Source organism: Saccostrea cucullata, unplaced genomic scaffold (assembly GCF_032062105.1).
Source record: "Saccostrea cucullata isolate Sc308-1 unplaced genomic scaffold, CSIRO_AGI_Scuc_v1 ctg126, whole genome shotgun sequence".
In the NCBI taxonomy this organism is placed as follows: Eukaryota; Metazoa; Mollusca; class Bivalvia; order Ostreida; family Ostreidae; genus Saccostrea; species Saccostrea cuccullata.
In genome coordinates, this window is record NW_026928905.1 from 119,903 (window position 1) to 135,988 (window position 16,086).

General features: G+C 33.4%; 2 protein-coding genes and 1 long non-coding RNA gene across 6 annotated transcripts; all 3 read left to right on the plus strand.

Moving 5' to 3' along the window:
• The first annotated feature begins 13 nt into the window (after nt 1–13).
• Nucleotides 14–1,622, plus strand: LOC134279115 (serine-rich 25 kDa antigen protein-like). The gene is made up of 2 exons (XM_062761467.1): nt 14–22; nt 1,209–1,622. Exons 1-2 carry the CDS (start codon nt 14–16, stop codon nt 1,620–1,622), a joined length of 423 nt encoding a protein of 140 aa, XP_062617451.1.
• Nucleotides 1,623–5,724: 4,102 nt separating this feature from the next.
• Nucleotides 5,725–15,702, plus strand: LOC134279131 (uncharacterized). 4 transcript variants are annotated; one of them, XM_062761483.1, is made up of 4 exons: nt 5,725–5,769; nt 6,069–6,203; nt 7,616–7,732; nt 14,195–15,702. In XM_062761483.1, the coding sequence occupies exons 2-4, from the start codon at nt 6,080–6,082 to the stop codon at nt 15,514–15,516; spliced, it is 1,563 nt and encodes a 520-aa protein (XP_062617467.1). In that variant the 5' UTR covers nt 5,725–5,769; nt 6,069–6,079; the 3' UTR covers nt 15,517–15,702. The 4 variants fall into 4 exon arrangements, with proteins under 4 accessions (XP_062617467.1, XP_062617465.1, XP_062617468.1 ...); XM_062761481.1 differs by lacking the exon at nt 14,195–15,702 and having other exon boundaries at nt 7,616–9,285; XM_062761484.1 differs by lacking the exon at nt 14,195–15,702 and having other exon boundaries at nt 6,069–6,131; nt 7,616–9,285.
• On the plus strand, nt 12,720–14,164 carry LOC134279123 (uncharacterized). Its single transcript, XR_009994575.1, has 3 exons — nt 12,720–12,935; nt 13,127–13,261; nt 14,069–14,164. It is a non-coding gene; the product is annotated as an uncharacterized LOC134279123 (long non-coding RNA).
• Nucleotides 15,703–16,086: the final 384 nt, after the last annotated feature.

Sequence of the window (16,086 nt, forward strand, 5' to 3'; positions counted from 1 at the left end):
GATATTGGGTAGAATGGCAGTGGTATACATGTACATAGTAGTTTGCCTGTAGACGACCCGCATATTAGTTGCTTATTTACTAGCAGTAGTTTAGTTTACAAAATTTATCTTAGATCATGATTTGCTCTGTAATTTGATGTAGGATAATAATGAAAATTTAAATTAAAAAATTTAATTGTTGTATATCTACATTTTTTCCTTGTATAAAATGTTGAATTTATTCTTGTTGAATTGATAAGATATTGCATGTATATTTTATAGGCATGAATGATACTTAAATGTTAGTGTTATTTAACTGCATGGATAGCGATGTCTTTGTAACCCATATTAAATTTAGATTTAGCAACTAATATGTTGGTTAAAATAAAGCATGACACACTGTAAATTGCTTTTGAGTAATGTTGTTACAATATAGTTCTTGGCAAACCTCCTTTAGTATGGACCATGCACATAAAATATTTTAATTTGACAGTTAAATTAATGTTTAAGAATGTTTTAATAATGTCACTTGTATTGTAGTATCTCATGTTTGATATCAATGTTTACCCATAGATATTCCCATAAGTTAATATTGTACATTATTGTGAATGAAATGATTTTTGTAAAGTACTATGTAGTCTTTTTAAAAAAATATTCTGCTGTATTGATAAGAGTGTGGAAGGTCACGTTGGGTCGTTTTGTATGACCTTTTACCCCCACCTTTTGCCATGGGGATCTATCACTTGTGTGGTTGGTATGTCCAGTGTGTTTTCTGCACTTTAGCATCATCTGCTTTTTGTGTGTCATCCATTGTCAAGATTTCATGTCTGGAAAAAATGTACCTATGCTAATGTTATTTATGCATGCAAATTTTTCTTTTATATTGTTTAAGGCAATGTTTGATCAAAATCTCTTACATATGTCAATTCAAATTTCAGAATATATAGAATGTAAATCCAGTTTCATTTAAAATAATGTAAAAATTGATAAGACTTCAATATTTTTAAAATGTCTTTCTAAGTTTCAGCAATGTTTTTTTGGATGCAAAGAATAACTGCTTTAGAAAGCGTTGAAATAGATAAAAGCTAATACATTTAGAGTGCAGATATTAGTTACTTGCTTAATTTGAAAATAAATCAAAAATTGATATATATTTTATGAAAAATTACAAGCAAACTTGACTAACTTGCAATCATTTTAAATGAATGCTTTTATTTTATTGTTGACAGGATGACAAGGCAAATGCACAACAAGATCAAAAGCAACAAAATGCACCTCCTGCACAGAACAAACCCCCTGCACCCACTCAAAGTGATCAGATTGCCCCAAAGGGAGATAATGCAAATAAGAAACCCGAAAGTAATGCTCAAATGGGCGACAAACCCCCAAGTACTGCTGATTCTAGCAAAGCTCCTGCAAGTCAAAAAACTGATAGCAGTGCTCAAAAGGGGGATAAACCCCCAAATACAGCGGATTCAAACAAACCAACTACTCAGAAAACCGATGATAGCACTCCAAAGGGAGACAAACCCCCAAATACTGCTGATTCTAACAAACCGCCGGCAGCAGCGGGTCAAACGGACCAATCGGCCCCTCAAGGGGGCAATACTGGCCCCGCAACAGGAGGGGATAAGACTAACTAGTAAAGAGTGTTGTTATTGGGGAACATTGTCTAGTTTATGTATTTACTGTGTGTTTTTATACACCACAACATTCCAAGAGATGATAGGCTGGCATGACTGTATAGCTAACTTGAAATTAACAGCTTCTGAAGTACAAATAACCTGATAAAAGATAACAGATAATTTGTCTGTCTGGCCTTGTATTTGTCAATGGTGCAGTAGATCTTACACTGAGTTTCTATGGTGCAGGCTTTTGCATTAATATGTGTGCATTTCTTTGTTTGTCTTGCTTATTTAATGCTGAAGTTCTTTTTCAAAAATTAAAAAAATATTTCATTAATTAGAAATCTGGCTGTACTTATAATATTAAAAACCAAGCTTTTACTCAGCAAAGTTTTTAATACTTAACTCTAGAAAAAGAACTTCTCTTTTGACTGCATACGTACTGGTAAATGTTGAATGGGCATGCGCATGAATTATCACACCATTTGCTTCTTTTGCAGAAATGAGGTGACAGGAGGATTTTCATTGGTTGCTGGGATATTATCACCATGACTTCCAGAGAATTTCATTGTTTTTATTTACTAACCCTACTCAGTATATATAATTGCATGATTTGTATTAGTGTACAAGACTTTATTTATAAACCGATTTTGAGTGGCAAAGAATAGAGTTATGTTGGTGTGCTTGGATGGAGAAAGGAATTAAAATCCAACATAAAAGAGGAGGTGGATAATTTGTAGCATTGTGTAGATATCTCTCTTACCTATCATATTTACATGTTCCCATAACAACTTTGTAGATGACCATTATACAGAATATTTAATGTGAACTGTGATATGTATATAGTCCCTGTTTCTTGGTTGTATCACAAATGCTCAACCTATTGCCCTATTTTTATCGATATTTTCCATATTACATATTGTATTATACCCACAACACCCGCAGTAATTGTTGTGTGAAACAAATTGATATATTTTTGTTTTTTCGTCATGGAGTAAGATAGAGTATTATATTTTTTGTCATAGATTATTTATCCATTCCAAACCATTGGGTTATTTAAAACGTCATATCATTTTACACGTTATTATTATTCGGAATTCAGAGTATTGAACCTGTAGGATCTAATGGCACAATATCAACAAGTTGTGAAGGCTTGTACGTCCAAATGCCAGAGAGACCAGAATTTATCACATTCCGTCCAGTTTATTTTTGAAGAACTTTATTTTTGTCTGTGATACAGCGTTTTATTAACACAGAAAAGTCCCCATATATTTCCTGCACACATATTAATTTACAAATTTAATTCTGGTCAAATGTTTTCTTTCTTTTAAGCTCTATGCACGTTAGGACAATCAATAAATAAAAGTCCCTATGTGTTTTTAATTTCGTTAAACAAGTGATTTGTAAGCTTAAATTTAAAAAAAAATGTTTCTTCAGCATTTCTTTTGTATTTATGACTATGGTATATTTATATTGTAAAGTTATAAAGGTACATGTAATGTTCTTCTGAAATAAAAATTTGATATTTGCTTCTTGAAGCCTTTTATGTCCATGGTGCAATATGTCCGGAAACCAGCTTGTTTAAATGATCAATTCTTCTTTAACGATTAATATGTGGGAAAATACTTTAAGAAAGTAAGAATTCGATTGCATGAAGTTGATATGAAAGGGAAGCAAAGAAAAGGAACTTGTGGAGTAGATTTGAAAGAAGGAAAAATATAGAATCCTCATAAACATAAAGATATGATTTGTCAATGAATAAGAATTCTTTTGTGGGGGTAAGGGACAGAAAGGGTTTCTGGAAATCGGTTTGTAGGAAAATTATCTTTCTTTTATTTCAACAAAACTTGGGACGAAATTGAAACTGGGCAAAGATAAAGTGGCACAATATTAAACCCTGAAAAGGTAGGGAAAAGTAGGAAAAAAGGGACTCGGGTGAGTGTACATAGTAGCCCATGAGTACCAAGTGAAGTTAATGCGAACGATATATCCCAGTGGGCTTGAAATAAAGGATAAATCACAGTCTGACGCGTATGTATCATTTTTGGATAATTTACTAGTAAAAGACAGTGATAATCAAGTTATAAAGCTTTATGATAAACGCGAGGACTTTAACTTCTCAATCGTCAACTTCCCTTGCTTGTGTAGCAAAATACCCTTATCACTTACATACATGGTTAATATCTCCCAACAGGTCTATAAATGCTGTACAATTAGATTCCAAAGCGAGGTAGGTTATTGACAAACAAGATGATAAAGCTGCAATATTAACAGTCTCGTTTACGGTTTCACCAAAGGCCAACTTGTCCAAAAATTTATTTTATCAGTAGCTTCAGAACTATTTGGTTTATAGAGTTAAAACTTCCACAATTTATAAATATATCGTTGATTAACAAATAGAAAGTATCACTTGATAAGAAATGCGTTAAAAATTTATTGAGAAAAGTTCTTTACAAAAATGCTTATATAATACACCTAATTAACTCCGTACTTTTAGTGAAAGACAGACATCATTGCAGAACAATATATGTGTATCAATGAAGGGCAAGTTGGACTTCGATAGCCTCTGAAAAGTTGTTTTCCCTGTTTATTTTGTCGAAATGTTAAGATATTAAACCGAATGTACATTGCAAATGGCAGATTTTATAGGGGTCTTGTCTGCATACATTTCATGCTTTCAATAACAGCCTTTCAGAGACCATTCACGTCCAACTTGCCCTTCATTGATAAAAACAAAGAGTATCGTTGCTATTGTGATTTTCATTAAAAGTACAGAATTAATTAAGCAGGTGCATTTTTTGAAAATGTGCAAAGTTTTAAATATATTTGTTCTCAAAAAAAAAAAAAAAAATTAAAATATTTGTTTTTAAGTGATACTTTCTATCTGTTAATCAATGATACATTTAAACACTTTAAAAGTTTTAACTCTATACTTCACAAAGTTTTATAGCCATTGTAAAAATAAATTTTTGGACAAGTTGGCCTTTGTTGAAACCTTAAAGTCACCATTTTGCTCGATCTATGGTCGGTACAATGACTTTAAGTCAAATTCTGACTGACGTTTTTCATACTAATGCTTTGGCCATACACTGAATTGTTAACGGAATTTTTCTGTCATTTCCCGACCAAGGAGTACATGGCGGAGTGAGCGGCAGGGGATGCTCACTCCTCCATGGAACCTGATCCCACCTCTGAAGATAAAGAGGTACGTGTTTGCTCTGCTCCTGATTTGTTCTACTTGATGGAATTTGCACTTGAATACTCTTCGTTATCTTCATATATTTCATCAAAAAGTAGAATCTGTTATATTTCTTGAAGGTTCCTCTGTATTCGTAAGAGGCTTATTATTTACTGGAAGGATATATTTGCTTATATATTATTGTCCATATCATTTAAATAAAATTTGAATTTTAAAATCCAGAAATGTAGACATGATACACAAAATTATTTTCAATTAGCTAATGTATTCTAGATATTATTTGATAAAAAAAAAAATGTGTTGAGTCTCCACTGTTGAAGATGCAGTTCACCCAAGTTTCTAACCCTTCAAGTTTTCCTCAAACATTTGGTTCATGTGGTATAGATAGTGAAAGAAGACAATAAAAAGTAAAGCTTTAATTGATATTGATAAGTTTCAATATTATTTTTCGATACAGCCTCAAAATTGAAGTTTCGATGCTTGCAGTCATATCTACATCATAATGTTAAGATACATTTTCTGTAGGTTTTTTTTTTTTTTAAATAATATATGGGTAGTGGCATGTATCTTCTCAAATTCAATTCTCAAACTAAGCAATGGTACATGAGGTTCTAAGATACACGTAAAATGGCGGAAATGCATTCAAATGAAGTGGCATGTTCGTTATCAGATTCCAGTCTTGGATAAAATTATTTTTTAATGTATTCTTAACTAATGCACCAATTTTGCATGATTTATCAACATACTGAGCATTCCACATTAGGTCCAAATTACAATCATATAAAATATTCTTAATTTCCATGAGCCATTTTGAATTTTACAAAATTCCATGTATATATTTGCTATCAAATATAACGTCTATCAAGAGTTATCGTTCAGAATTATGCGACGAACGACAACTCGTTTTAGATATTGAATTTCATATTCGGTGGACCTGAAAGACTGGTAAAAAATAAAGGTGAACAGGTGAGTTTCCAAATATAAGAATGTTGTAATTTATTTAAAAACTTTAATAGTTTGTTCATATTCAGTAACCAAATAGAAAAATACGTAATTTTAAAGAAATAAACGGTTGTTGATACTCGATCATTAGAGCGTAACTAAGGTATATAAAAATAAGAATCGAGGAATTTACATTCGAGAAAAGTTCAGCTGTCCCGACTCCGTATCATCATTCACTGTAAAAGAGATTACAGCAACTAAAATTTGAAATTTCTTTTACATTTATCTGGTAGAAATGACGTACATGTATGTGTGATTTGTAGATAAATTAAGAATGAAGAAACATGGAAGACAAACTAAAACTGCTGCCAGAGACAGTTCTGTAGGTAAAGGGACGAAACCCGGGAAAACGTATAACCTCCGGAAAAGAAAGTACGAGTGGGGACAGGACGGAGAAGGTGTGGAATCACTTTTATTGATAAGATTACTTAAGTTTTCCCGATCAACATTTGTTATTTCCATTCATATGTCGAATAAATTTGGGTAAAAGACAATAAACGGTCTTCAACATCTGATTCCTGTTAGGATGTACGTTTAACAAATAATAGACTATATAGATTTATATGATCTAGCTAACAACTATATTGTTCGACAAACGAGATGACCAGCTTTTCCATCATAATTTTTCCTCATTTATATAATTATCATATTCTGCTGTCAGCTATACGTATGGATTTTACGTCTCAACTTATTATTAGTAATGGAAATCTAACAACCAAACTCCATGATAAACGTGATGACTTTAACTTTTCTATCGTCAACTTCCCTAACTTAATATATGCAGTAATACACCTTCATCGCCTGCATACGGTGTTATATCTCAGTTGATTCGATACGCAAGAGCATGCTCTGCGTATGAACAATTTCTAAAACGATTAAATTATTGACAAACAATTAAGTTAATGAAACAAGAATATCAGCAGTCTAGTGTAAAGTCACCATTTCGTAAGTTCTTTGGTCGATACAATGACCTTCTCAGCAAATACAATTTATCATTGAGTCATATGCTGACTGATGTTTTTCATACAGAAAATTTCCTTATTTCCGATCATGACAAGGAACACATGGCGGGTGTGACCGGTCGGCAGGGGATGCTTACTCCTCCATGGCACCTGATCCCACCTCTGATGTTTGTTCTGCTCCTATTTTGTATTGTTCTACGGACTTTGATATTGAATACTGTTAGTTATCTTCATATCCTCCATATCCTTCATCGATACTCGTGCTCTGAGTATGACAGATTTTTGAACGGTCGAGACAGACTACTAACGGATAAGTGTTTGTTACGGGGATTTTAACAGCATTGTTAAAATTCAACATTTTGAAATTTCTATGATTTTAGTATGCATTGATTTTGCAAGCAAATATAACCTTCCTTTAGGTCGGGGTTTTTTTTGGGGGGCTTGCTATGGGGCGCCGTTTTGGTATTTACTGCCAAAAAGTGATATCACCTATTCGAATTGGTGATATCACCTATTCGAAAAGGTGATATCACTTATTCGAATAGGTGATATCACCTATCTAAAAAAGATTCCAGCCCAATTGCAAACTTATTCGAATAGGTGATATCACCTATTCAAATTGGTGATATCATCTATTCATTTTCAATAGGTGATATCACCTATTCGAAAAGGTGATATCACTTATTGGAATAGGTGATATCACCTATTCGAAAAGATTCCAGCCCAATTGCAAGCTTTTTGTCGATTATAAAAAAAAATTATGTGTGATACAAATGTTGTAAAGTAAATTTTGAATTGTACATATCAAACTACTATTTTAACAATAAACTAGTACAACGTACTTTCAGATGAAAGATCAATAAATATCCCAAATCCCAAACAGAGACGGGTCCAGACAGAGGATAATGAGGAAACGACAGACAGAAGTCCAACACCCTCGGCTAGACGTTCAAATCATCCTACTAGTGTAAATAAATCAAACGAAAAAGGGGGAAATTTTCATATCAACACAAAAAGACCAATGAAAAGAAAAACTGCGAGGAAATCAAAAGGTACCCATCTTGATGTAGAATATCAAACGAAGAGGGCACAGATAATGCTTCGATCTTCCATTAAACATACTAAAGACAGCAAGGAAAAAGTAAATACGCACACTAATTCTAAACAGTTTCTAAAAGTAAAGAAAAACAAGGAGAAAGAAAGCCTTTCGCGTAGAAATCAGAAAGCAATTTTGAAAAAACAAAGTAGGCGGAGCAGGATAATAAATCCTGGAGTAAAAAGTCCGACCCCAAATAAAAGCTTTCATCAAAAGAGGATGGTCTTAAAGGAAGAAAAATTAGGAACTAACAGTGACCTGAATTCTAAAGCCGAAAGCTTTAAAAAGTCAAAAGCAAAGATGATTAAACAAAATTTGCCTGGGAATGAACGCATATTGTTTAAGACACAAAATACTATAGGATTGACAGACGAAACATCTGCAGAAGAATTTTTCAAAATGTTTCTAACGAAAATTGACGTTAAACACCATCCTAAGGTAGGTCTAGAAAATGAGATTGGATGGATACATGGAATCAGTATATCACAAGACAACCTAGTTTGTGTGAGTCATTTTGGATACACAGTGCAGCTTAGAAATACAACAGGCGAAGTCATGAAAACTTTTAAATTAGATTTCAGACCTGTATTCATTTGCTGTACGCCCTCTGGTGATGTGTTGATTACACGGGGATATTGTGCTCGTAAACCTTTCATTACCTCAATATCAAGAGAAGGAGATGTAAAAGTGTTAGCCGATCTTTCTTCCTTCGCATCAAAATTATGTGGAATTTTATGCCAAGATGAAAGAATATTTGTTGTTGCACGTAGACCAAAAGATAAAAATTCCTTCATTATCAAACTTACGGAGAATGGAGAAGTTGAAGAAGTATACCCCACGCAGAAATCCTCAGATGATTTTAATCAGATAATTTCATTAAATGGTCAAATAGTTGCCGTTTACAATCATTTGGGTGGTTTAATCCCTTTGGAAACCAATGAAATTTCCACACGAAAGCTAAACAAAATTGACATACCGGTAACTTCATATTCATTGAGTGCATCCGTGGACAAGTTCGGGAACGTTATCATGGCATCAGACACTTCTCTTTTTATTATCAATCCAAGTCTGGAGTACATGCATGAAGTAGATACTGGTATTTCTGGAGACATCGTCGCAACAGCTGTTGATCAAGAAAATCAGTTGTGGTTCGGTACCAGCTCTGGAGACCTGTATTCTACGAAATACCTGAAATGATTGTACTATAAAATTTACTTTTCTCTGACCGATCTTTACATTTCCTTCAAAATGTTATTTTTCTTTTTTTTTTCTTAAAGCAGAGCAAAAGAAACGCAACAAGCAAATGAACTTTTTGAATAAGGATTTTCAAAAATGATTATTGTTAGGTTAAATTCGAGTTAAAAACATCAGAGATTGATGAAAGTGTAACATGATTATCTTTAAACTTTAGAAAGTAACACATGACTGTTGTTAAAACACCTCCTTCTCAGCCATTCCATCACAGCTTGCAAGACTGCCATGCAAAACAATTGCAGCTTGATTTCCACGATGCAATAGGTTCATCAATCTCGAGATCTGAGAGGAAAAAAATGCTAATGATACATATGATACTGTTGAGGCGTGTTGTGGTGTATTTTTGGATCTGCAACTCTCCATCACCGTTATTTTCAGATTTTTCAGCTAAAGTAATGAAAATACGTACTTATGTCATTTTTAGGAAGCCTATAAGCATTCTTTCCGGAAACGAAAGGAAATCTTATTTTGCGGAATATTGCTGAATTGCGTATGATGAACAGATACAAACGCTGAGTCAAATGTTTTATTAAACATGCAAATTTTGATTTCTGTTGAGCAGGCCCAAACTTAACTTCCGGTTATGGCTTGAAAAATCATTCAACCGTTAAATTATCGATATTTATAAAGTTGAAGATATCTATACTCTAGATACAAAATTAAATCATATATTTAATTTTCCCTCTAAAATAGGATGTTGCGTTTCAGTATATTTTATTTGACGTGGACGAAAATTGGCAGAAATTGATTTTTAGCTCACCTCAGTAAAGTTGGAGGAATTTATTTAATACCCTAGGTGTCAGCGTCCCAGGTTAGGGTTTTTGGAGCAGTTTTCATGAAAAGTATACTTCTATGCCCTACATTGATCAAATATGCATGGAAGATGCTTCTAGTGTGTTTCATTGCCCCAGTCAAGGTTTCAGATGCTGCAATTTCAGCAAAGGAATGACCAGGTTAATGTTTTTGATTCAGGTTCAGGTTTTTGGTTCAGGTTAAAGTTTTTGATGCAGATCACATTTCCAAGTAATTATAAGCCCTATGTTGACCAATTTTGCATGGATGAATCATCTAAGGATTCATAATAGCAGGCTGGCTTCTGATGCTGGATCTGACCTTTATTTTCCAGATGAGTGAACAGGTTAATTGTGTTTGGTGTAGGTCTCATTTCCAAGTAATTATGAGCCCTATGTTGAGCAAACTTGCATGGATGATACATCTAAGGATGCACACTAATAAACGTGCTTCGGATGCTGAATCTGACCTCCATTTTTCGGATGAGTGAAGAGGTTAAAGTTTTTGAAGCAGCTTCATTCTAAAGTACACTGTAGGTAAAGCCCTATGTTAAGCAAACTTGCATAGATGATACATCTAAGGATGAACTCTAATTGACCTATTTCTGTGATATATTGACAACGGTTTTCTAAGCCTTCTACTTAAACGCTCCAAGACAAGAGTAAGCTGAATAAAAAAAGTCGTTTCGAATTCCTTCCACTGACCATCAGTTCAATTTTATACAGAAACCACCATGATACATTGAAATGATTAAACCAATTAAGATTTGAAAAGTTTGCTTTGATATTTAATGAGAAAAATGAAATTTCTTTAAAAAATCACCATTTTCCTGTTTCAATGGTAACGGTGGATATTTAGAATTTTTTGAATGTTTACTGAACAAACAGTGTCTTCTCATAATTTCTGTGAATTTCCATCACAATTGTCCAAACCACCTCGGAAAACAAGTGCGTATTTGAACCCATTTCTGTTTCTTTAATTCCTAAGACAACTATTTTCAAAAGATTTTATATTTTAAAATATGAAATTAGCAATTTTGACAAAATTGATTTTGAGGTCAAAACAAATCAAGGTCATAAATACTGTTAAAACACTTTCGTTTCCACACGATATCTCTAGAACCATTAGAGCTATTGCAATGAAATTTTACATAACAACTCCTTGTGGCCTAAAGAAGACCCCTATAGATTTTGAGGTCAAAAGGTCAAAGTTCAAGGTCGTAAATTTATACATTCTGTCTGTGTGTAACACTATCATGATTTCAAAAAGATTTTGGAGCTTATGCAATGTAATTTTATACCAAAACTCCCTAGGACGTCTCTCGCCCCTCTCAAATGGCATAGTAATAGTATTACATGTCGCTATTTTTCTGAGGAGAGTTTTAAAGTGCGGACTTTATGTTCTTATTACATCTATTAGAACTGTTTAATAAAGGCTAAATAAATAAAACACCATGGATTGTGTAAAATTTTTAGAATACCGAACATGAAAATATGAATATATAACATGTATGTGATTTCAGTTCTGCATATACTTTATTTCATGTAAAGCGATTCCGTGGTCTAGTGGTTATGTCACTCGCTTCAATTGTAAGACGTCCCGGGATCGAATCTCGGCCGATCCTATCTTTTTTTTTTTAAATACTTTTTTTTTTTACTAAAATAGTATTCAGCATGTGAAATGAAAAATTTATGAGGTTATAAAATCATCATTACAGTGTGATAAATATTCCATATAAAAAGAATCTTCTATACACATAATAAAGAATAAGCAATCAAATCTTTATATGCATATTGACATACATGTATTTTATTTGCTTCAGTATACAGACAAATTCAGTCAGGGGGATCCGATTTTTTCCCTAAGCGGGGGACATGAATTCTTAGCTTGTTTAAAATAGAAATTACTTTGACAAAAAATGTTAGGAACAATCTTTACAAGTTTCAAACAATTCTCTGATATAATTGCCTGAGCAGTTCGTGAGAACGAAGTTAAGCAATTTTTACTTTTCAATCTGTTCCCATGGCATAAATAGTCAATCTGAAGATTTAAAGTGCGATTACAAAACTGCAATTACTTGTTATCATTTCTATTCGTACGTCTCCATGACAACGGTAGCCATGTTGAAACTAAAAATGTATTCCACACTAAGACACTAATACAGCTGGTCATCATCTATGGAGAGACTGAGTCCCCGCAGCATTGCCCAAGCATTTTGCGAGAAAGTCGGTAAATAATTTTTTTCATGCGTACAGTAGCAATATGTCCCCCGAATTCGTTCGGCATGACATAATGATACATTTGAATGAAAAGTAGGGATTAAGACCACATAATTGCCTTGAAAATTGCTTTCCTGTTTTACGTGCTTTGTTATCTTGAAATTTGTAATTGGTTCTGTGCAATATTAAAAAATAAAAATAATATCGATATCAAAAATAAAAAATATTAATAATTCATTTCTAGGGAAGAATATGCAAAAGTTGTACTTAATTCCATACAAATTAGACTTCAAATCTTTGAAAATTTTGGAAACAGTAACTTGCGTACTTTTTTCCAGTAATGACGAGTTAAAGGGCTGTAATATACAATACCTTTTCATTTTAAATGATTCGGTATCATGGTAACCATGAAAGAAAGCGACAGTTTTATTGCGTCAAATTTGTTCACTGTAGCAGAGGTTTTCTGTCCTATCCATGGTTACGGAAAGGGCGTGGACCGAATATCCTTGGCTAGCGGATTCTTAAGAACTTTAGTTCTTAAGCCCCTCTGAAAAAAGGTTTTTATCAAGGTATTTTGTAGTCATCCTATTTATTCGTCATCAAGCACTAAAGATATTTATAAGTCTGCATGTGCAAACATAGACAATTTTATATCGTCTATAAACAAAAGTCAACCAAGAGATATCGTTCAGAATTGACTGATGAACGACAACTCGGATTAGATATTGGATTTAGGACAAGGACATCCTCCCATTTCATATATATTCGGTGAACCTGAAAAATCTTGATAAAAGAAAAGGCGAGCAGGTGAGTCTTCAGATAAACTAATACATGTTCAGAATCTCTAAATGGATGTTGACAATTAAATAAACATAGTTTATTAATTAGGTCTCAGAAGAATGAAAATAAGAATCGAGGAATTTACATATGAGAAAAGTTCAGCAACTTAAATTTGAACTTTCTGTAAAAAATAAAGAACATGTATTTGTGATCTGTAGAGAAATTAAGAATGAAGAATCAACAAAGGCAAACTGAAGCTGCCAAAAGAGACAGATCTGTAAGAAATGGGATGGAACCAAGAAAAACGTATAACTTTCGGAAAAGGAAGTATGAGTGTGAACAACACGGACAAGGTGGGACAAAACTTTAATTAATAAGATTACGTACTGTATACTGAGATGAAGGATATGGAGATAACGAACAGTATTCAATATCAAAGTCCACAAGACAAAACGATTAGGAGCAGAGCAAACACGGACCTCAAAAACATCAAAGGTGGGATCAGGTGCCATGGAGGATTGAGCATACCCTGACGATCGGTCACACCCGCCGTGTGCTCCGTCATCAATTCAGCGTATGAATTATGGACTAACAGTTAGTATGAAAAACGTCAGTCAGCATTTGACTCAATGATAAATTGTATTTGCTGACAAGGTCATTGAATCGACCATAGAACCTACGAAATGATGACCTAAACGAATTTTTTGATCAATTAACAATATTATTCTTTATTACTTATTATTATATTATTTCATTTTCATACATATCTTGACTTCAACCTTGTCGATGCTCCTGCTCTGAATACGACCAATTTTTAAACTGTCGATGCAGGCTACTGAGAAAAAAGTTTATGTTAGGGGAATTTCAACAGCCTCGTTTTAATTCAAAATTTCGTAATTTCTTTTATTTATGTAATCACCTTGTAAGCAAACATAACCAATCATTGTGTCGTATTTTTGCGGAAGTTTTTCATACAAATATAACTGTAATATTCCCACTACTTGATTATGAGGTCATAGTGGATCTAGCACCCAAACATTAATCTAAAGTCATCTGCTAGATCTTGACCGTAAGTCTAGTTTTTCTAATGAGGAAAAATCCCGTATAGTAATTCATACCGTATTATCTTTTGATTATGAAGAAGTACAATGTACTTTCAGATGAAAGACCAACAAAAATCCCAAATCCTAAAAAGAGACGAATCCAGAGAGAGGATAATGAGGAAAAGACAGACAGAAGTAGAAGAACACCTTCGGCTCGACGTTCTAATCATCCTACAAGTGTAGGTACTAGTAAATCAAACGTAAAACATGGAAAACTTCAGGATGTCAAAACAAAAGAAACAATGAAAAGAAAAGCTCTGAAGAAATCAAAAGGTGTTCATCTTGATGTAGGATATGAAACGAAGAGAGCCCAGAAAGTGAATCTATCTTCCATTCAACACACTAAAGACAGGAAGGATAAAATAAATAAGCACACTTCTTCCAAACACTGCCAACAAGTTAAGAAAAACAGGGAGAAAGAAAGTCTTAGGAATCAGAAAGCAAGTTTGACAAAACAAATTAAGCAGAGCAGGACAACACACCCTGGGGGAAAAAGTTTGACCTTTAATAAAAGTTCTCACCGAAATAACATTGTCGTAAAAGAAGAAATATTAAGAAGTAACAATGACCTGAATTCTAAAGCTGAAAGCTTTAAAAAGTCAAAAGCAGAGGTGATCAAACAAACTTTGCAAGGGAATGAGCGTATACTGGATAAGAAGACACAGAATACTGTAACATTCACAGAAGAAACATCTGCAAAAGATTTTTTCAACTTGTTTCTAACGAAAATTAACGTTGAACACCACCCTAAGGTAGGTCTAGAACAAAAGTTTGGGTGGATACATGCACTCGGTGTATCTGAAGACAACCTAGTATGGGTGAATCATTTTGGGTATACCGTGCAGCTTAGAAATACAACAGGCGAAGTCATAAGAACTTTTGAATTAGATTTTAGACCTGTATTCAATTGCTGTACACCCTCTGGTGATTTGTTAGTGACACAGGGATATGGTGCTACTAAACCTATCATTACCTCAATATCAAGAGAAGGAGATGTAAAAGTGTTAGCCGATCTTTCTTCCCTGGCAACAAATCTGTGTGGAATTTTATGCCAAGATGAAGACATATTCGTTGTTGCACATAAAGCAAAGGGTAAAAAATATTTCATTATCAAACTTACGGAGAATGGAAAAGTTAAAGGCGTATACCCAACACAGAAATCCTCAGATGATATCAATCATATCATTTCATTAAATGGTCAAATTGTTGCCATTCGCACCTTTGGGGGCGGTTTCATCCCTTTGGAAACCAATGAAATTTCGTCAAGAAAGATAAACAAAGTTGACATAACCTTTTATTCAGCGAGTGCCTCAATGGACAAATTTGGGAACGTTATTATGGCATCAAACACTTCCCTTTTTATTATTAATCCAAGTCTGGAGTACAGGCATGAAATGGCTACTGGTATATCTGCAGAGATCACCTCAACGGCTGTTGATCAAGAAAATCGGTTGTGGTTTGGTACCAAGTCTGGAGACGTTTATTCTACAAAATACCTGAAATGATCGCACTAAAAAATTTACTTCTCTCTGACCATGCACTTTCCATTTTTTTACAGCCGAGCGCGCTTAGTGTGAATTATGATTTTAAGCTTATAACTGTGTTCTATCCACAGCTCCTCCAGTTGAAATTAAACGATATTTAGGTTTTATTTCTTATTTCAGAACTACATGTTTACGTTTTACATTTTAAGAAAAGATTTCTTATAGACGTGCTCTAAAACATTTCTGAATACTATATGCATTTGAGAATTTTTTTCTTATTCTTTTAACTTCGACTTGTGATATGTAAATTAAGTGCAGTAGTATTTTTTTATGTATATTTTTATGTGATAAGTGAAATTAACTTTGTCATATAAATTAATTAAATTCATTAAAATATTTTAATGAATTTTATGAATTTACGGATTATATTTAATCATGTTGTCTCGCTACCTTTTGTAAAGAAAGCTCCTCTGAAAAAAAAAGAGTTTAAATTAAAGCCTATGGTGGTGGTGGGGGTCATTTTATTATCTTCGTTATAAAGCAGTAAAGATATTTGTAATCTGTGTAAACATAAACAATATCATATCGTCT

Excerpts from the sequence above, each read along its gene's own strand:
- LOC134279131 (XM_062761481.1), top strand. The coding sequence starts at position 6,080 with ATGAAGAAACATGGAAGACAAACTAAAACTGCTGCCAGAGACAGTTCT. Across the intron at positions 6,204-7,615 it reads GTGGGGACAGGACGGAGAAG|ATGAAAGATCAATAAATATC; the intron begins GTGTGGAATCAC and ends ACGTACTTTCAG.